Genomic DNA, 22,118 nt, shown 5'->3' on the forward strand with positions numbered 1-22,118 from the left:
AAAAATATACAACACCAGAAACAAACAGTATATCTGAAGAAAAACAACAGCATGAAAATTTTAGATAATCAAAAGAATTTATTGGAAAATACAATTACTATAAGTGAAATTACAGAAGCGATTAAAAGACAAAAACTCCAAAAAAATGCCAGGCCCTGATGGATTACCAGCTGAATATTATAAGAAATTTGAAGAAGTATTGTTGTTACCATTTGCAATAGGATGTGTGTCTCATGGGCTCAACTTGCTTGTTAATGATATTATGAAACTGGACACCCTTCAGATGATCTATAGACGAGCAAAAGAAGTTATAAAACATGTAAAAGGTACTTGTATAGTAGCTGAAGTTTTCAAGAAGAAGCAAGCAGAAAAAAATGCAAAGAATAAAATAGTGACCCTGAAGCTCTATAGTCAAACTCGTGGGCTGGAGTGGTGATCTCCTTTGACAGTTTACTAAAAAACAAAGAATCTCTTCAAGAAACAGTAATAGTTGAAGATCTTAAAGTACCCAGGAGTGTGAGAAACACTGTTCTTGATCAGGATGTCTTCTGGGTTCAGCTGCAAAATTCCCTGAAGTTTCTAAAGCCAATTGCTGCAGCAATCATAGCATCTGAATCAGATGGTGACTTTTGTCAGAAATTCCTTATCTAATGACCAAGATAAAAACAACTGTTTTTGAAAATCTCAGTATATCTCCACTTACAACTATAGAAGAAAGTAAAGTGAAAGATTTTATTTTAAAAAGGGAAGAATTTGTTGCCATCCAATTCATGCTGCTGCAAATCTACTGGACCCAAGATTCAAAGGTGGAAATAGAAGTGATGATAGCACTGCTACTGCATTTGACTGGATTACAAAACAAGCAACACATTTAGGACTTGATGTTGGGAAGGTACTTTCAAATGTTACAGAATATAGAACATCTTCAGGGACTTGGTCCAGGAATGCAATCTGGGATTCTGCCAAACATATTCCTCCTGCAACATGGTGGCAAGGTCTTTGCACAACACAGCCTCTGACTCCTCTTGCTTCTCGCCTTCTTCAGATTCCTCCATCTTCTGCATGTGAAAGAATTTGGTCTATGTTTGGAAACACTCACACTAAATCAAGAAATAAACTGACATGTGAAAGGGTAGACTAGCTTGTTTCAATCTGGGCAAACCTTTAGTTTTTTGAAGTCCATAATAACTGTGATAATTACAGACACAACAGAGTAGCTGCAGAAGCAGAGACTGAAACTGATACTGATAATTATAGTTCAGAAAATGATTCTGATTCAATTTCATGCCCATTCATTGAAACTTAGTCCCACTCCCTTCTATACACTTCCCCCCTTCAATTCTTTTTATAATAATGGATTTTTTATTTTTATTTAATACTGTGGAGAGGAAATATGAATAATTGTTACTTCTGGATTTTTAAAAATTGTTTTGTGGGGGGTTTGTGTCTGTTCCACTGAAACTAGTGAACAGTTCAGGAGATTGTTGCTCCTTTTGTTACAATTACAAATAAATAACATAAAGTAAATTCTGTTTGTAGTAATTGTTTGGATACACTATGTTTTTAATATGCTAGTTGTGATAATTTTATGCCTAGTCAAATTGTCCGTAGTCATATTTTTATGTTCCTAAAGTAACAGAATGGTTTTCAATCTGGAAAAGAGAAGTGCTAATGTAACATTTTTTTCAATATTTTTGAAAATTCCGTATTTTGGAAAAAAAAAAACTGGTTTTTTTTCTCGAGTTTCAAAATTTCCAGAAATTTCACATCTCTAAATCCAGCACCAGAACAAATATGTGAAGTTGCTGGGTAGGTGGAGTGTGTGATTTCTAAATGTGTATAGGTTGGTCAGTTAGAGAATTTTGTATGATATTGCATCATTACAGGAATTATCTTTGAGTGTCTTACTTATTGGGTTCTCACAAATTTTTTTTTTTTTCAAATTTGGGTAAAATCTGGGTTAAATTTTTCAAATTTTTTAAAAGAAACATTTCCCTTAATGCAAACTGTTCAAAACACGTTTTTTCCAAACCTTGGTGTGAGTACTATGGCAATTGCAGACCTGGCTGGGGACACAGGACCACAAAATGCTGTGTCCCCCCCACCTGAAAAATGGCACTTCCAGTTTTCCACAAAAACTGGAAGTGCCATTTTTCAGCATTTTGAAGGCATCAGAAAACCTTCTGGAAGCTGGGGAGGCTAAGGGCAGACTCCTTGGCCCTTATAAGGCCTTCTGAGGCCTTGAAAACAGCCCCCCCCAAAAAAACAGGCCCCCCCAAAAATGGTGGGGGGGAAGGGTCATGGCACTGCCCCCCAGTATGCCCCCCAGTATGCCAGTGTACTATAGCCATCTCTATATCAATACTCTGCTTTAGACTGAAATATGGCTTTATATTTACAGGTGACCTGGGAGTAAACAGCGCAGAAGACCTTCAGCTAACTACCACCATCACTCATGTCGATGGCCCAACAGAGATTTACAAACTGTCTCGCAAGGAGGCCCAGGAATGACCATTAGGGTGCATCCCATTGGGTGCAAACTGAGGGTGATGCATGGAATGATGGCAGTTTATTCATGTGAAAATGTGTCTCTGAAGTCATCCCACATTCACCCAGTCCTGATGGTGCATTTTTATCAAATGGTAGTAACCTGGCAATTGGCAAAACTCCTTGATACTGGTGTTTCTTTGGGGAAGGGACCTGTGCACCAAATTTCATCTCTTTTCATGATACTCCTAGGTTGTGTTGAGTATTAACCCCAGAAGAAAAAAAAGGGGAAAGTTTGCTTAATGAAAGGAAAGGTGCCATTTCCCTTGATGACCTTTGGGTCAGTCTCTCATTATCAATACAGCTGCTTTTGATATTCTTGGGGAAACAGATCTGACTATATGTCAAGATTTTATTCCATATTCTCAACGCCTATGTATAAAACCATGTTTGGTTCTTTATATTGCATATAGTTGGTTCAGTTAGTATTTATATACTTTTTAAACACATCCATGACGTTTTTAGTCTAGTGCACAGTTGTTTTTTTTTGTAAAGTTATATTTGGCACAAAAGGAGCATTTCAGCTTTAAAAGTCAAGCTCTGTATGTGTGAGTGTGTCTTGAACACTAACAAGACTCTCTGGTGTAGATATCTTTTTATATGCCCTCACTAAGAATCCCTGTTTACTTATATGATGCATAATCTGTGAAAATGAGAGGGGTGTGTGTGTGCATGCAAAATCATGTTTTTTTGTTTTCTTTTTTAAAATACATGATCCAAGTAGCCTGGGAAATACCGTAGGTCTTTTTTGTACTATGAATAAAATATACAATATTATGGACTATGCTGATCTCATTTGAAGAGGAACAGCATGTTGCTGTATACTAATCTATCTTACATTCAGTAGTGTCCATAGCAGAGAGAGTGCTGTTGACATCTGCTGGAGATCTCATATTCAAATGGCTAACTACCACGGTTGCACGACTGTAAATCTACCATAGGCAAATGAATTCAAGGTCTGAGGAACTGAAGCTCTCTCTCTTTCTCCAAGATCTATAAACATACAGGAAAACTTCTGAATAAAAGATGTTGCACGCACAAGCTTATTTATCCTGGCTGAGTGTTCCTTTTAGAACAGAGGACCAAGAAGGCTGGTGAAGACTGTTAATTGAATTACAAGCTGTTCAGCCTTGCTGGAGGGACCTGGAAACACTCAGATTTGAGATCAAAGCGTGGAGGAAAAAACAATGGAAGAAAAGGCATATAATATCTGGTCATTGTAAGATTTGCCTGTTTTGAAGAAAGTTCCATCTCCCATGAGTCCAAACATGTTCCTTTTTGATGAAAAGAGCATGTTGTTGCACTGGGTTGGATTCTGTGAGTCTCTAGGCAAGACAAGGTAGATCCCACTAGTTACTAAGGGGTGAGCATAGGGTACAAATGCCATGCTGTATGATTTATGCAAACAAACCTAGCCATAAGTTACTTTTTTGAAAAAGTCTCCCTCCAGCCCTTTGTGATTAAGGGTTAGGTTTATCATTCTTCCTATCAATGTTAGATTTACACAGTATTAGTTACAGGATAGTATAAGACCAAGTTATGTCTTTATTGCAAGAATTTGCCCATCCTCCAAAGAACTCCTTTTTAAAAACCTCAAGAAATGGCCCATTGAGCTTTTCCTGGCCTTTTAAGCCCTGGACACCATTACAGAGCTGCTGTGAGTGCCTGGTGCCCTGAGTCTTCTCTTAAGGGTTGGAGATAAAATAAAATGTTGCTGTGGGATCTTCACTTTTTGGTGGCTCTGTTAGACACATGAATGTTTTTTTTATTACATGCCCGAAATACCTCAAGGACTCCCTAGGTATACAGAAGAAAATGTATTTGTTGAATAAATAGGGGGCGGGGGGAATGACTACAGCCAAGGCTAAAATATTCTGACAAAGAGCTGCCTTGTAAGACAGGCGTGAGAGTGTTAGTTGAAAGAAAAAGGGAGATGAGGAGAAGGCTTGAGCCACTTCCTAGATCCTCTGTTCTACAGAATGAAGCTCCTTTGCCTTCTAAAGTGCCCAGCTGTTTCAGTTATGATTGTCCTCTTGATGTTGAGTTTTTAGCCATCCCTCCCTTGTCCATTCCCCTAAGGCAGCCATTTTCAACCACTGTGCCGTGGCACATTGGTGTGCTGCGAGTGGTGCACAGGTGTGCAATAGGAATTTGGGAGAAGGTCATTTATTCGGATCATTATTTATTAGGATCATTTATGGGATCACTTTTTAAAATAATACTTGTACTTACATACTGCCTTTCTTGTCACTGGATTTCTGACTTTAATCCAAGGCAGTTTACATAGGCCGGCTTTCTAAATCCTTTCTAGATTGTAGGGATTTTTACAATTACTAGTCTTTCATAGAATGCCTTCACTCCAGGTGGAATCGTTCAGTCTGGTATCTTTCTGGCTGCATTTGCCTCCATGCTTTACCTGAGGGCACTCCTTTGCTCACACTGAAGGCCAGAGTCATCCTCTGTTTCTCTCACCACCTGGGATGACTCATCTCAGCAGCAGCAGCAACTCTCAGATGTTTCTAGTAGGCTCACTGCCTTTCCAGCTGTTCTTTTGGCATCAGAGGTGACAACTCTACCCCTAAGTCAGACCTCCTGCCCTGAATGACAGTATTTTGGGGCTCACAGAAAGTGATGTGATTAACCTGGAAGTGACACCCTCAAGATAGGTTCAAACCTAAGCCACAATCATCCAAGGGTCCTATTACACAGCACGCTCACGCTCTTATTTTGCATAGCTCAGACTTCAAACATTCCAGCTTGGAAGTCAAAGCAGAATGCAGACTTGGATCCTTCTCCAACCACACAGTCCTCCCCCCTTTCCAGCCTATTCCATCTTCCCACCTGTTCAGGCAAAGCACCATCCCTCTCCCCTAGCGGGAGCCCGCCCTACACAGCATTCTGTACCCTGTATATTCAGCTCTGTATTTTCAATGATGTCTGAGCTAGGTGCTATGCGACCCACGTGAAATTGGCTTGTGTCCCATCTAGTGGGTCTCAACCCCACAGTTTGATAAAGTTCAATCTCATTCCCTAGGGCAGAATTGGATTGGACTTTTTCTTTGCAAGAAGAAGGGGCTCCTAAAAATCCAGCCAAATAAAACTGCATCTCCTTAGTGGCATTTGAAACATCTCTTGCTTTCTGCCAAGCTTTCAGATTTAAACGTTGGTGGCTAATAAACAGTACTGAAGCTATTTGCTGCCCCCTGCTGGCAGCAGGACAGTAATCTGGAGTTTGAAATTAATATTAAACCGGTGTAAAATACACTCTTCAGCTAGTGTTATCTACAGTAGTTCAATTGAAGCATCTCTTCTGAAATGTGTCTCCAAATCATCCATGTAAAGGAATTACTTTGGAAATCATTCTGAGCCTAGAATGTTACTACTACTCCAGAGCTACTACTCTATGATGTATTTTATGGAGAATGTGGTCTTTCTAGCCCATCTGTTAAAACTCTTTAAAAATATAGGTACGAATGCAACACTATTGCCCAATTCCTGCCATTGCCTAAGCACCACCTGCACAACAGATATGGCTTAGTTCTCTTGGAGACTATCCAACCATCATTCGCTAAAATGGGCACTGTGACTTGGTGATGTTACTGGAATTTATTGTTCTTTACTTGGAAAAGTGATTGCTGTCTAATTTTTTAGTTGCCTCCCACAAATCAGAAACTGATAAAAAAAAACCCGATCAATGTCTCCAATAAGAGCACTTATGTTAACACGCATGCATAGGCATCAAGAAGGTGAGGGATTAGCCTACTGCCCTCATGCCAAGGAATGGAAATATCAGGTCACAGTAAGAAAGGCTTTAAGTCACCGTGGTTATGTACTTTGGAGAGAAAACCAGCAGGAGCATTAATCAGCATTGATTGTGACCAGACTTACAGAGCCCACATGCTTCTTAAACCACCTGATCACAAGTGCTTTCCATCATTGTCAAAGACAAAGGGGGAGCTGAAGACAAGATGGCTGAACTACTGAAAACATTTGTCAAAGTCATTGTGGTCCAGTGGGGGAGATGTGCGCCTTGGCACTGGAACAAAGAGGTCTAAAAGCTAGTTCCTTGGCTGAACAGGTGTGTGGATGCCATACTCATCCTCGAGTCCTTACCTAATGGGGGCTGCTGAGAAGGTGCTGAGAAGAGGATCTAATGCCACAATCTTATGCACATTTATGTAAGATTATAGGGGACTTCTATCTGAGTAAACATTTATTTATTTATACCCTTGATTAAGCAAAGGAACATACAAAATGTTCATAAAATGCAATGCAATAAAAATAATAATAAAACTTTCAAGTCAGTGCTGGACATAGGAGCCAGTGGAATAGGCTCCCTCTATTCTACTGCCCATTTCAAGCCAACCTGGGAAGGTGGGGCAGGGATATCTGCAATGGTTACCTATCATTTCAGTGCTGGTCACTAGGAGCCAGTGTTGAGGGCTCCCTCTGACCTGGATGCCTATCCTCCCCTCATGCAGATGTCAAGGTAACCCCATGCACACACAAGTCCAACATAAGTAGATGGAGCTTCCCTCAGGGTAGCTGCTAAACCGCTGCTGCTAACTTGGGCCCCAAACCTAAACTGGGCCAGCACCGGCATTGGGTGTCACAAAGGAGCCATAAGGCATGTCCACGACACCCTGTGCCGACTCCGCCTTGGCACTTTCCCAGTGTTGGCCGGATGCCACCTGAAGCTAGCTAAGAGCTCCAGGTGACGGTTAGGGCCTAAAACTCTCCAGTACTGGTCTTGATGCAGTCTGCTGCCAGTGTCTGCTGTAGCTCAAACAGTATCTGCTATGGTTGGTGGCTTACAGCATTCCACAAAACCTATGTTCTAAACTGTACCTAGTTGAGGAGTACAAACTTCTTTTATAATGAAAAAAATACAGATTCCTTTATTGCAAATAAATAAGGTTGAGGTGGCCGTGGCTGATCTCCCAGTGAAACAGCTGCCTTCAACTGGCAATCCACTGAAGCTAGTGATTAACCCAACTGGCTTTAGTAGATGTGACTAGCATCTCTGGTACAAACTGCTGAAATCAGGTTCTGACAACTACCTCCTGTTTCTGTTCTGATATTGAAAGGGGGTTGCCTCTGACGACCACATTGCCTTCAATGAAAATGACTTTCAGCAGCCAGGTTTCTTTTGGCCTTTGAAGATGATCCAGGAAATATACTCCTATGCAGCATATGGGAGCCTGGCTGCACATACTATTGCTATAGAAAGGTTTTTTTTAATTTTTAAATCTATTAGAAATAGCCTCTTACCACGTACACAAATTTGATTAGTGGATATTCTTTATAAGTGATTATTTCTTACCAGGATCTACATGTTACACTGGTATAGGATGACCAGCGAATGATTATGTGGTTCAGTGTTTTCTCCTTACCCCACCTGTGGGTATTATATGCAAACGGATACTGGTAAAAGGCCAGTAATACAAGAATAAATGATGATTAACCAAAGATTCTTCAGTGTTCTGGAAAAACCAACCCTGAAGGACAAGGGGGGGGGGGGAAAGTCCTGGTAGAGCCAGTGATGCAGGTCGCCCTGCAGTTATTTTGAGAAAGCTACAAAAAGCTTGCAAGCAAAGGGTTTCATCTTAACACAATTTCCTACAAAATTCCTTGAATGATAAGGATGCATGGGTATCACTCAGGGAATTGCCCACATTCTATCACTCCCTGTGGCCCTTTCTCAATGGGCTGCCATGTACAATTCCCTTCCCTGCAGCCATCTCGAAGCCATCCATCTTGGTCCTTTCTATGCCAAACAGATAATCCTATCAATTTCTTTCATCCACCATTTAGTTGCTGGTCTTGGAATTCAGGTAAGGATTTATTTTATTTTTCACTCAATCATGTGAAGAGCAAAAACTGGAGCCTTAATTTTTCACTCATGGCACTGAGAAATCTCTCTCAAAAGATTGATCTTTGACTTAAGAATGCCTTGAAATTAATCTCCTTGACTGAGCAACCAGTGAGGGGGGGGTACAGATGATGGACACCGAGAGGCAATTCAATAAATTCCACCAGCTATACACACACACACACACACACACACACAGATTTAAGCACAAAGAGGAGCTTGAAGGGAAAAAAATTGTAACCAACATTGGATGACATTATAGCTAAAACGAAGATACGCAGATTTTTTTCTGTTTTAAAAATGGTAAAGCGTCAATAGTGGCAGTATACTTCTGGTCAAGCAACACCAACAGTTCTTAAAAAAACAAAAACCTAGTAAAGAAGAACATGAAACCAGCTGGATTCTGCAGGAGCATTTGCCATTGTTTTCTTTATTACTTTTATTCCTTGAGCTAAACTGGCTCGTAAACTAAAGTGCCACTGAAATTCCTATTTGTGCTTTCCAAATATCTCATCTGTTACTAATGAGTTCCTCTCTGGCCCCAATTTCTGTTTTCTAGTTGCTTTTTATGCTGTCTTCTGAACATAAATCGTAGAACTTTTTCCTCACTGTGAAGCTAATAAATATGAGCCTAATGGCATATTTTCACCATGCCGCTTCTACAGCCATACTCCTTATCCTAGTTTCCTTTATCTCCTTCTGGAAGCTTCTCAGTGGCTAGCTAACTCAGTCGTTGGATCAAGTCCTAAGAAATTCTTTGCCAGAGATGACTAGATAGACAAGTATATATAATATTTGTGACATTTAAGGTTGCAATCCTATAGAGCAGGGGTGCTCACACTTTTTTTGGCTCGAGAGCTACTTTGAAACCCAGCAAGGCCCGGAGATCTACCAGAGTTTTTTTTTTTACAATAATAGCATTTGCCATAACAGAATTTCCCACCTGCTTCTGCCCCATTTACCTTCCTCATCTCCTCCAGTTCTGTCAATTTACAGTTCATGTCTACTCAGAAGTCCCATTAATGTCAATGGGGCTTACTCCCAGGAAATTGTGGATAAGATTGGGCTGTCTGCTCTCTGCCTTGGAGGCCACCCATCCCTCTGTCAACAATGTCTACATGTTGCCCAGATGGCTTCTCATTCCATCTGCCCCCCCCCAATGGTCATCTCCCTCCCTTTAAGAGATGCCCCAAGGTTCCTCACAGGCACCAATGTTGCTTCAGAGTCCAGTCCGATGCTTGTCTACTAAGAACATAAGAACAGCCCCACTGGATCAGGCCATAGGCCCATCTAGTCCAGCTTCCTGTATCTCACAGCGGCCCACCAAATGCCCCAGGGAGCACACCAGATAACAAGAGACCTCATACTGGTGCCCTCCCTTGCATCTGGCATTCTGACATATACTAAGGTCCCATTATAGTCAATGGAGCTTACTCCCTGACAGGTGTGGACAGGACTGCAGCCTCGGAGCCCCACATCCTATGCCTGTCTACTCAGAAGTAAGTCCCTTTATAGTCACTAGGGCTTACTCCCAGGCAAGTGTGGCTAGGACTGCAGCCCCAGAGCCCCATCCTATGCAGGTTTACTCAGAAAAGTCCCATTAGAGTCACTGGAGCTCACTCCCAGGCAAGCATGACCGCAGCCTCAGCTCCTCCAGGGGGACACTCTCGCACTCTCTGCCCCCCATCTCCCTGCCTGCTCCCAGCCCGCAACTCCCTCCATCTCCTCAGTGCGCCTCTTGATGAGGGGAGAGAGGCGAGGAGCGGAGCGGAGCGCAGGCCAAGCCAGGCAAGCTCACGAGCTCTGCGAGGTGCGCTGCATGTTCCAGCGCGAGGGTCCAGGCGGCGCCTCCTCACGGGCGGCGCGGCCCGCCATCCTCCTCTCGCCCCCCTCCCAGCAGGGGCAGGAGGGCAGCAGCGCTAGTCTCCAGGAGCCCCTAGTCTATAGACTCTATAGACTAGACTCTAGTCTAGTCACTAGAGTCTAGTGACTCAACACGAGACAAAATGAGTCGATCGCGGAGCCCTTAGTCTAGTGACTAGACTAAGGGCTCTGCGATCGACTCATTTTGCCTCGGGATTGACTGGTAGATCGTGAGCGACGTTTTGAGCACCACTGCTATAGAGAATACGCTAAATTTAGATACATTCTTGACATAGGCTCAGGCTACTAGGCTGGAATCTTGGAACACAATCTAACCTTGCACTGGTACAAACAGGCCGCATAGTCTATCGGGAGTCCATCTCCCTTGCCAGGAGCCCTGTCTGGCAATTCACTGGGTTTGAGTGTCTATATGTCTCGTTGGAAGGGCAGGACAGGATTGGGATTCTGTTGGTGTACCGTCCGCCTTGCTGCCCAACAGTCTCACTGCCTGAGCTGACGATGTTGCATTGGAGGCCCCCCAGCCTATTGGTGTTGGGGAACTTCAGTGTGCACACTGAGGCCCCAGAGGTAGGCACAGCTCAGGATTTCATGGCCGCCATGGCAACCATGGGCCTGTCACAAAAGATTTCAACCCCAACCCATGAGGCTGGGCACATGCTAGACCTGGTATTTTTTTCTGGGCAAAGGGATGGTGATCTGGATGTGGAGATCAATATCACTCCGTTGTCATGGACAGATCACTTCCTGGTAAGGTTTAGACTTGCTGCGGCCTCCTGTCTCCACAGAGGCGGAGGACCTTATTGTATGGTTTGCCCCCATAGACCGATGGATCTGAATGGTTTCCTGAGGGCTCTGGGGGATTTTCCTGCTGCTAAGGCCAGTGACTCATCTGAGGCTCTGGTTGATCTCTGGAACACGGAGATGGCCAGGGCTGTGGATAAGATTGCCCCTGAGCAGCACCTCCCAGCCAGCAGAGTCAAAGTGGCTCCTTGGTTTACTAAGGAGCTTCAAATTATGAAGCAGCAGGGTAGGCGTCTTGAGCGATGGTGGAGGAAGACTCATAACAGATCTGACTGGACACAGGCTAAGGTCCACTACAGGGCCTACTCTGTGGCGATAGTGGCAGCGAAGCGCTTCTTTTCTGCCACTATCGTGTCCGCACATAGCCGGCCATCGGAACTGTTCCGTGTGGAGCGGGGTCTCCTCCATCAGACCCCATCAGTGGATCAGGCGGACCACACGGAGGTCCGCTGTAACACCTTTGCCAGGCACTTTGCGGATAAAATCGCTCGGATTCGCCACGACTTGGACTCCATGTTGACCCTGTCTAGTGATGTCCCCGTGGCACCTGTCAATCCTGTTTTGTGGGATTCTTTTCAGCTTGTAGAACCTGAGGATGTGGACAGGATCCTTTGGAGTATGAGGCCATCCATCTGCCCGCTGGATCCGTGCCCAGCACGGCTGGTTAAATCTGCCCGGGAGGGACTGGCTGAGTGGACAGAGAGGGTAGTAAATTCATCTTTGAGGGAGGGGGTGGTGCCTCTGGCATTAAAGCAAGCAGTGGTTTGCCCACTCCTGAAAGCCCTCTCTGGACCCCTCTATGTCGGATGATTATCGGCCAGTCTCAAACCTCCCATTTCTGGGCAAAGTGATCGAGCGGGTGGTGGTGTCTCAGCTCCAGAGGATCCTGAATGAAGCAGATTATCTGGATCCCTTTCAATCTGGCTTCAGGCCTGGCTTCGGAACGGCCTTGGTCACCTTGTTGGATGACCTATGCCGAGGGCTGGATGGAGGGAGTGCATCCTTGCTAGTCCTTTTGGACCTTTTCAGTGGCTTTCGACACCATTGACTATGGTGTCCTTCTGGGATGGTTGGTCAAGGTGGGGATCAGGGGCACTGTTTTGCAGTGGTTCTGGTCCTTGGCCGACAGGTCCCAGATGGTGGTATTGGGGGACTCCAGTTTGGCACCCTGGCCCTTGAGGTATGGGGTTCCACAGGGTTCTATATTGCCCCCATGTTGTTTAACATCTACATAAAACCGCTGGGAGAGGTCATCTGGGGATTTGGAGTTGGGTGCCATCAGTATGCTGATGACACTCAGCTCTATCTCTCCTTTCCACCTGACTCCAGGGTGGCTGTCTCTGTCCTGGAGCATTGCCTGGAGGCAGTTGGGATCTGGATGAGGGCGAACAAGCTGAGATTAAATCCGGAAACGACAAAGGTCCTCCTGATGCAGAAATCCATGATGCGGGTGCTGGACTATCACCCTGCTCTGAATGGGGTTGCACTCCCCCTGAAAGAGCAGGTTCGCAGCTTGGGGGTTCTCCTGGACTTGCAGCTTCTCCTGGATGTCCAGGTGTCGACTGTGGCCAGGGGTGCCTTTGCCCAGCTTCGGCTGGTGCGCCAGCTGCGGCCGTACCTGTCTCGGGCGGATATGGCCACCGTGGTCCATGCCATAGTGACATCAAGATTAGATTATTGTAATGCGCTCTACGTGGGGCTGCCCCTGAAGATGGTCTGGAAGCTACAACTAGTGTAGAATGCGGTGGCTCAGGTAGTTGCTGGGGGTCGGCGGTTTGACTCCGTCACGCCGCTACTCCGGCAGCTGCACTGGCTGCCCATTCGTTTCCTGGCTGAATTCAAGGTGCTGGTTATGACCTTTAAAGCCCTAAACAGCTTGGAACCAGCGTATTTGAGAGACCGCCTTCTTCTGTATAATCTGGTCCGTTCTCTAAGGTCATCAGAAGGGGCCCTTTTGGTTGTGCCGTCATTGAGAGTGGTGAAGGGAATGGTGGCCAGAAACAGGGCCTTTTCGGTGGTGGCACCTGCACTATGGAATTCCCTCCCCTTTGAACTTTGAATGAGAGCAGCTTCCTCATTATTAATGTCTAGAAACAGATGCAGGGGAGGGCACCAGGACGCAGGTTGTGTCTGTTGTCTGTGTGCTCCCTGGGGCATTTGGTGGGCCACTGTGAGATACAGGAAGCTGGACTAGATGGGCCTATGGCCTGATGCAGCGGGGCGCTTCTTATGTTCTTATGTCTTTGAGAGACTGCCTTCTTCTGTAAAGTCCGGTCTGTCCACTTTGGTCATCAGAGGGGGCCATATTGATTGAGCCGCCTTCAAGACAGGTAGGGGGATGGCGTCCAGAAATAGGGCCTGTTAGAACAGTTCCTTCATTGTTAACCTTCCGGTGAGGCTTGAAGACTTTTTATTCAGGAAAGCCTTCGAGGCACTATAAGGGCTGTTTTTATAAATTTATAAATTATGTCTTTTACTGCGTGCTTTCAGTCTGCTGCTATGTATTTTATCTTGTTTTAATTGTTTTTAAGTGTTTTGTATTTTTAATGTTTATCTGTTTCCTTGTATTTTAACTTGATTGTTAGCCACCTTGGGTGCCCTTCGGGGAGAAAGGCAGAATACAAATCAAATCAATCAATGTCCTGTGCTGTATCCAATGAAGGGTTGTTAGCTGCTGGAGGTCACCTCAAGGTAAGGGAATATTTTCCCAGCCTGCCCTATGGGGCTACTTGGCTAACCAGCCAAGTTAGAGAGGCTGTGAAGGGCAAGGAAGCTTCCTTCCGTAAATGGAAGTCTTGCCCTAATGAAGAGAATAAAAAGGAACATAAACTGTGGCAAAAGAAATGTAAGAAGGTGATAGGGGAGGCCAAGCGAGACTATGAGGAACGCATGGCCAGCAACATTAAGGGGAATAATAAAAGCTTCTTCAAATATGTTAGAAGCAGGAAACCCGCCAGAGAAGCGGTTGGCCCTCTGGATGGTGAGGGAGGGAAAGGGGAGATAAAAGGAGACTTAGAGATGGCAGAGAAATTAAATGAGTTCTTTGCATCTGTCTTCACGGCAGAAGACCTCGGGCAGATACCGCTGCCCGAACGGCCCCTCCTAACCGAGGAGTTAAGTCAGATAGAGGTTAAAAGAGAAGATGTTTCAGACCTCATTGATAAATTAAAGATCAATAAGTCACCGGGCCCTGATGGCATACACCCAAGGGTTATTAAGGAATTGAAGAATGAAGTTGCAGATCTCTTGACTAAGGTATGCAACTTGTCCCTCAAAACGGCCACGGTGCCAGAAGATTGGAGGATAGCAAATGTCACGCCTATTTTTAAAAAGGGAAAGAGGGGGGACCCGGGAAACTATAGGCCGGTCAGCCTAACATCTATACCGGGTAAGATGGTGGAATGCCTCATCAAAGATAGGATCTCAAAACACATAGACGAACAGGCCTTGCTGAGGGAGAGTCAGCATGGCTTCTGTAAGGGTAAGTCTTGCCTCACAAACCTTATAGAATTCTTTGAAAAGGTCAACAGGCATGTGGATGCGGGAGAACCCGTGGACATTATATATGTGGACTTTCAGAAGGCGTTTGACACGGTCCCTCACCAAAGGCTACTGAAAAAACTCCACAGTCAGGGAATTAGAGGACAGGTCCTCTCCTGGATTGAGAACTGGTTGGAGGCCAGGAAGCAGAGAGTGGGTGTCAATGGGCAATTTTCACAATGGAGAGAGGTGAAAAGCGGTGTGCCCCAAGGATCTGTCCTGGGACCGGTGCTTTTCAACCTCTTCATAAATGACCTGGAGACAGGGTTGAGCAGTGAAGTGGCAAAGTTTGCAGACGACACCAAACTTTTCCGAGTGGTAAAGACCAGAAGTGATTGTGAGGAGCTCCAGAAGGATCTCTCCAGACTGGCAGAATGGGCAGCAAAATGGCAGATGCGCTTCAATGTCAGTAAGTGTAAAGTCATGCACATTGGGGCAAAAAATCAAAACTTTAGATATAGGCTGATGGGTTCTGAGCTGTCTGTGACAGATCAGGAGAGAGATCTTGGGGTGGTGGTGGACAGGTCGATGAAAGTGTCGACCCAATGTGCGGCGGCAGTGAAGAAGGCCAATTCTATGCTTGGGATCATTAGGAAGGGTATTGAGAACAAAACGGTTAGTATTATAATGCCGTTGTACAAATCTATGGTAAGGCCACACCTGGAGTATTGTGTCCAGTTCTGGTCGCCGCATCTCAAAAAAGACATAGTGGAAATGGAAAAGGTGCAAAAGAGAGCGACTAAGATGATTACGGGGCTGGGGCACCTTCCTTATGAGGAAAGGCTACGGCGTTTGGGCCTCTTCAGCCTAGAAAAGCGACGCTTGAGGGGGGACATGATTGAGACATACAAAATTATGCAGGGGATGGACAGAGTGGATAGGGAGATGCTCTTTACACTCTCACATAATACCAGAACCAGGGGACATCCACTAAAATTGAGTGTTGGGCGGGTTAGGACAGACAAAAGAAAATATTTCTTTACTCAGCGCGTGGTCGGTCTGTGGAACTCCTTGCCACAGGATGTGGTGCTGGCGTCTAGCCTAGACGCCTTTAAAAGGGGATTGGACGAGTTTCTGGAGGAAAAATCCATTATGGGGTACAAGCGATGATGTGTATGCGCAACCTCCTGATTTTAGGAATGGGTTAAGTCAGAATGCCAGGTGTAGGGGAGAGCACCAGGATGAGGTCTCTTGTTACCTGGTGTGCTCCCTGGGGCATTTGGTGGGCCGCTGTGAGATACAGGAAGCTGGACTAGATGGGCCTATGGCCTGATCCAGTGGGGCTGTTCTTATGTTCTTATGTTCTTATCTGCACCAGCTATTTAGCTGGCGCAAATTTGAGCAGCCAACGTTGGGCTTCCCTGCCTGGGAGCAGGGATTAGAATACAGCGTGCATTGCCACCGCCAATCATGCCCCCTCCTGCGCCCAATCCTTCCTCCCATTCTGCTCTCCTCCACCCAGAAACACTCCTTCCCACCCTTGGAATATCTGCCCCCACCCTCTCCCACCCCTGTGCCACAATCGTACCTATGTCAGCCAGTGCAGCTGCGGTATCCAGAACCAGCAGGCCAGTGCACATTTTGTGCTGGCACTGCCAGTTCTCAAATCAGTGATACTCAGGAGCCAGTGCAGGGGGCCTGCACTGGCACAAGTCAACAATAGGATTGGGCTGCCTGGTGCACTTGTTTGGAATCAATAACATTGGACCAAAATGGGACTTTCTTCCAGGGGAGTATCTGTTGGAAAGCGTGGTCCGCAGGGTGAGCTCCTCAGCTTTGGTTATTATTATTTTATTTATTGGATTTCTAATCTGCCTTTCTCCCCATAGGGCATCCAACGTGGCTAACAAAACACATAAAACTATAAAAATACAATAAAACTATAAAATAAACAACAATAAAAGCAGCAGCAATAACCAGCAGTTCAGGACAATTACTAAAAAGCAGCCACCATGCCCCCTAACAGGCATCAAACGCTTTCCAGAATACAAAAAGTCTTCAAGCCTCACCGGAAGGTTAACAATGAAGGAACTGTTCTAACAGGCCCTATTTCTGGACGCCATCCCCCTACCTGTCTTGAAGGCGGCACAATCAATATGGCCCCCTCTGATGACCAAAGAGGATAGGCCGGACTTTACAGAAGAAGGTGGCCTCTCAAAGACATAAGAACATAAGAAGAGCCCCGCTGCATCAGGCCATAGGCCCATCTAGTCCAGCTTCCTGTATCTCACAGTGGCCCACCAAATGCCCCAGGGAGCACACAGACAACAGACACAACCTGCGTCCTGGTGCCCTCCCCTGCATCTGTTTCTAGACTGATTCTCTAGACCATAATTTCTAGACTGAACTTCTTTCTAGAACGTAATTTCTAGACTGAACTTTTCTAGACTGAACTTCTCCTCCAGAAATTTGTCCAATCCCCTCTTAAAGGCATCCAGGCAAGATGCCATCACCATATCCTGTGGTATCTGACATAGCCCATTTCTAAAATCAGGAGGTTGCACATACACATCATGGCTTGTAACCCGTAATAGATTTTTCCTCCAGAAACTTGTCCAATCCCCTTTTAAAGGCATCTAGGCCAGATGCCATCACCACATCCTGTGGCAAGGAGTTCCACAGACCAACTACACGCTGAGTAAAGAAATATTTTCTTCTGTCTGTACTAACTCTCTCAACACTCAATTTTTGTGGATGTCCCTGGTTCTGGTGTTATGTGAGAGTGTAAAGAGCATCTCTCTATCCACTCTGTCCATTCCCTGCCCTGCATGATTTTGTATGTCTCAATCATGTCCCCCTCAAGCGCCTCTTTTCTAGACTGAAGAGGCCCAAACGCTGTAACCTTTCCTCATAGGGAAGGTGCCCCAGCCCAGTAATCATTTTGGTTGCTCTCTTTTGCACTCTTTCCATCTCCACTATATCCTTTTTGAGATGTGACGACCAGAACTGGACACAATACTCCAGGTGTGGCCTTACCATCGATTTGTACAACGGCATTACCATATTAGCTGTCTTAGTCTCAATGCCTTTACTAATGATCCCAAGCATGGAATTACCCCTCTTCAATGGCGCTGCACATTTGGTCGACACTTTCATCGAGCTATCCACAAGGACCCCAAGATATCTGTCTCAGGCAGCTCAGAACCCATTAGCCCATATGTAAAGTTTTGATTCTTTGCCCCTATGTACATGACTTTACACTTACTTATATTGAAACGCATCTGCCATTTTGGTGCCCAGTCTCCCAGTTTGGAGAGATCCTTCTGGAGAACTTCACAATCTCTTCTGGTCTTCACCACTTGGCAAAGTTTTGTGTCATCTGCAAACTTGGCCACCTCGCTGCTTAGCCCTGCCTCCAGATCATTTATGAACAGGTTGAAAAGTACAGGTCCCAGGACAGATCCTTGGGGCACTCCTATTTCCACCTCTCCATTTTGAAAATTGCCCATTGACACCCACTCTCTGCTTCCTGGAGAAGCTTCCTGCTTCTCTCAACCAGTTCCTAATCCAGGAGAGGACCTGATCTCTAATTCCCTGACTGTGGAGTTTTCCCAGCAGCCTCTGGTGAGGAACCATGTCAAATGTCTTCTGAAAGTCCAGATATATAATGTCCATGGGTTCTCCCACATCCACATGCCTGTTGACCTTTTCAAAGAATTCTAAAAGGTTCATGAGGCAAGACTTACCCTTACAGAATCCATGCTCATTCTCCCTCAGCAAGGCTTGTTCATCTATGTGTTTTAAGATTTTATCTTTAATGAGGCATTCCACCATCTTACCTGGAACAGACGTTAGGCTGACTGGCCTATAATTACCCGGGTCCCCTTTCCCTCCCTTTTTAAAGGTTGGCATGACATTCACTATCCTCCAATCTTCTGGCACCGTGGCCGTTTCAAGGAACAAGACACCAGTCCCAAGCTGTTTAGGTTTTTAAAGGTCAAAACCAGCATCTTGAATTGGGCCCAGAAATGAACTGGTAGCCAGCTGCATCCATGACAGAGTCAAACCACCAACCTCCAGCAACCACACAAGCTGCCACATTCTGCACTAGCTGCAACTTCTGGACCATCTTCAATGGAAGCCCCACGTAGAGCATGTTACAATAATCTAATCTTCATGTCACCATGGCATGGACCACCATGGCCAGATCCAACTGAGGCAGGTACGGCAGTAGCTGGCACACCAGCTGAAGCTGGGCAAAGACGCTCCTGGCCACTGCGGAAACCTGGGTATCCAGGAGCAGCTGTGAGTTCAGGATAACTTTAAAGTCATTTTTAAATAACTTAAAAGCTAACTTTTAAGATATTTAAAAGAATTTTGATTAATGCAGTTTATATTCACAGGATGCCTCAGTGGGACAAAAAGGTGTAGCTGCCATACACTAGGGTGGGGAAACTTTCAGCTTTAGGACTCCTGGACCTTTAACAATTGTACGGAAGAGGGAATTTCAGCAGGTGCAGCCTGTTATCTCACAGGTGACAAGTTGCATCTGCTGAAATTCCCTCCTCTACACAATTAAAAGTCCAGGAATCCTAAAGCTGAAATTTTGCCCACCCCTATTCTACATCACCATAAAGGGATGAATTCACTGTACACTGTACACATAACTGCGTATCTGGGGCATGCTTCCAAGCTCAAGAAGCTCTTCTTTCTAAAAACAGATGTAGATTAGGAACCAGTCCTAACTGAGAATAGGGCAGGTGGGAAAGGGGGGGGTGAAACTAAGATCCACTTCTTGGGGACAATGATTGTCAGTGGGAAAACAGCATGAGGGGAAAGGATCAGGCTCCTCTCTGTTTTTTAAAGAAAGAACAGGCACATCCCCTTTTAAGTATGCATTTATCTGAACATCTCTTGACTCTAGAAGTTACAGAAAATCCAGTCTGCGCTGTACTGGACAACCCTAGATTATGTAGCCTGGGGCTGGCCCACCCATGAGGCCAGCTGCAACAGTGACCTCAAGAAGCAAATTAGTAGGGTTTGCTCATCGCGGTCTGCCTAGTTGTCTCCCTTGCTCCTCCTCCTCTTTCTACTCTGGATTAGAAAAGAAAGGGGGGACAGAGAGGAAGAGGAACTGTGGAGAGGAGGATGGTGCTGAGTTAGAACAGTAGAGAATGGGAGGAGCAGAGGCTGGCACATCATTGGGTGAGAGGGGCAGCACTTGGCATGCTGCATCTTGGACTGGCCCTGAAATAGCCCAACTCCAAACGATGGCTGCCACTTTTCTTCACAGCCCATCTCCTGTGTATTTAATGGCAGCTTGATATGCAGAAATGAAGAAATAAACAAAAGCTTTCCCTCTTACCTCTAGGAAAATCTTCACATGCTTCATTACCGCACATCAGGCTGCTGTTAAAGGCACAGGAGAGTGGCCAGTAAAAAAAACAAAAAACCCTATGAATCAAGTAGGCTGGAACCACATTGAATGAATGAATGAATGAATGAATGAATGAATAAACCTTTATTAGGCATAGATAGAGAAATCATAAAAGCAAACATAATTAGTCCTAATCCCGTTTATCAAAAACGGAGTTAAGATACTAAATTACTAATAAAACATTTACAGTTCAACATAAAATATCAACATTTTTGTCAAATTACATTAAGAAAGGCTTAGAAATAACCAAAAGTAAAAATTTAGAAATTCCCTCTAGCACATCTGGTGAGCAGTCATTTAGGAGACACTTCAGTTTTGCCTCATCCGAAAGCCCATTCATTTTGCCGAGAAGTGGAGTCATGTAAGTGTGGCGGGATCTAGTGTGCCGAGGACAATAAAAAAGAATGTGTATGATTGATTCAACATTTCCCAAATTACAAGGGCAGAGGCGTTCTTTATATGGTATTTGCCTATATCTGCCTTCTGTGACCTTGGATGGAAACACATTGAATCTTGCCAATGAGATTGCATGACATTCAGAAGGGTTGATCAGAATACTTAGATAAGGAGCCATTTGCCCGTACTTTAGCGGGATAGAGAAATTAAGAGGGGAGCAAATTCTAGAAGCAAGTTCAAAGAGGTTTTGTGCCTCAATGTCTAGCATTCTTTGCTTTACCCTTTGATAAACTCCAGGGGGAACCACATTTGAAAATAGACCCACCCTGAGAAACACAAATGCAGCGTAACTTTTAAATGCCAGGGCCTGGCCCTTGACAGTACAGAAGTTGCTTTCATATGGAGACTAGCCAGAAGTAATTCATGTTCTTTGTTCTGCGCTTATGAGTAGGGGGAGAAGGCCCTTTATATGCTCAACATCTCCATTCTCTGGGGAAAATATAACAAATAACTGCATTTAGTAAATGCAGCAGCCCTCAATAATAAATGCTGGAAAACATTTGAGCATAAAGCCAAGATACAGACCTGCAATTAATTTGTCTGTTTTTTAGATGCAAATGAAAAACCCTGAGCATGAGTCAAGGAAAAACAAGCTGTTTGACAGCAGTGCTGGATAGCAGACAAATTTCTCTTGCTTTCGTTTGTGAACTATATGGAGAGAGGCTTGGCCACAACACCTGCACGGAAAGCAGAACTTGTGCTCCCCCCTCCCCAGCAATGCTTGGAAAAGCTACCCTTTGAATGCCTGCCTATCATACTGGGGGTTACAGATACAGATCCATCCAGTCAGAGAAAGAGGACTACTTTGAGTCTGCAATGCTATCTTCTGGCAATGCAAGCCTATGCGTGCCTACTCAGAAGTAAATCCCATTGTGTTCAGTGGGGCTGACTCCCTGGAAAGCATGTACAGCAGTGGTTCTCAAACTTTTAGCACAGGAACCCACTTTTTAGAATGAAAATCTGTCAGGACACACTAGAAATGATGTCATGACTGGAAGTGACATCATCAAGCAGGAACATTTTTAACAATCTTAGGCTGCAGTCTTACCTACACATATCCAGGAGTAAGCCCCACTGACTCTCATTGTTAAAAGCATATATGTAGTAGCCTGTTCAAAGTACAGGTGTGTAACATTTCCCCAAAAGCTGCCACATACCATGGGAGCATCAAGTCTAATATATTAAAAATAAAATATTGAAATGAATGGGGACCCACCTGAAATAGGATCACAACCCACAGTTTGAGAAACACTGATATACAGGATTGCAGCTTTTGACCTGAGTAACTAGGTGGGGTTTACTTGGAGGTAGACAGGAATGCAGTGTTGAATCACCTTGTCTTTATTATCAGTCACTGACTGGTGGGGGGATAGGGGCAGTCCCCATTTCAACTGGAGCTGCATGAAAAATGATGGGCTTGAAATCCCACTGCCCCCACTGCCAAGATTCCCATTCATGGCCTGTGGATGAGCCCCTTCAGTCTGCATTCTGAGATTAAACCACGTGTTAAGTCATGACGTTTCCTCCTCCTCCTCTGGTTTTCTCCCCCATTGGCCTGATTAATATTCACATCCCATACAACAGAGTCTATCCGTGACTGCTTGCACAGTCATTGGCGTGCTCAGCACACACCAGAGTGCA

The 22,118-nt window shown here is 44.9% G+C and overlaps 1 protein-coding gene across 1 annotated transcript in view; it reads left to right on the plus strand.

The window, feature by feature from the left end:
• The window catches only part of WLS (Wnt ligand secretion mediator), a 55,986-nt gene extending 52,658 nt beyond the window's left edge, over positions 1–3,328 (plus strand). The window contains exon 12 of the mRNA XM_066623987.1: positions 2,402–3,328. Within this exon, the coding sequence (XP_066480084.1) occupies positions 2,402–2,511 (110 nt within the window). The 3' untranslated portion in view covers positions 2,512–3,328. The remainder of the gene's footprint in view (positions 1–2,401) is intronic.
• The last annotated feature ends 18,790 nt before the right edge of the window (positions 3,329–22,118 follow it).

Source organism: Tiliqua scincoides, chromosome 4 (genome assembly GCF_035046505.1).
Source record: "Tiliqua scincoides isolate rTilSci1 chromosome 4, rTilSci1.hap2, whole genome shotgun sequence".
Taxonomy (NCBI): domain Eukaryota; kingdom Metazoa; phylum Chordata; class Lepidosauria; order Squamata; family Scincidae; genus Tiliqua; species Tiliqua scincoides.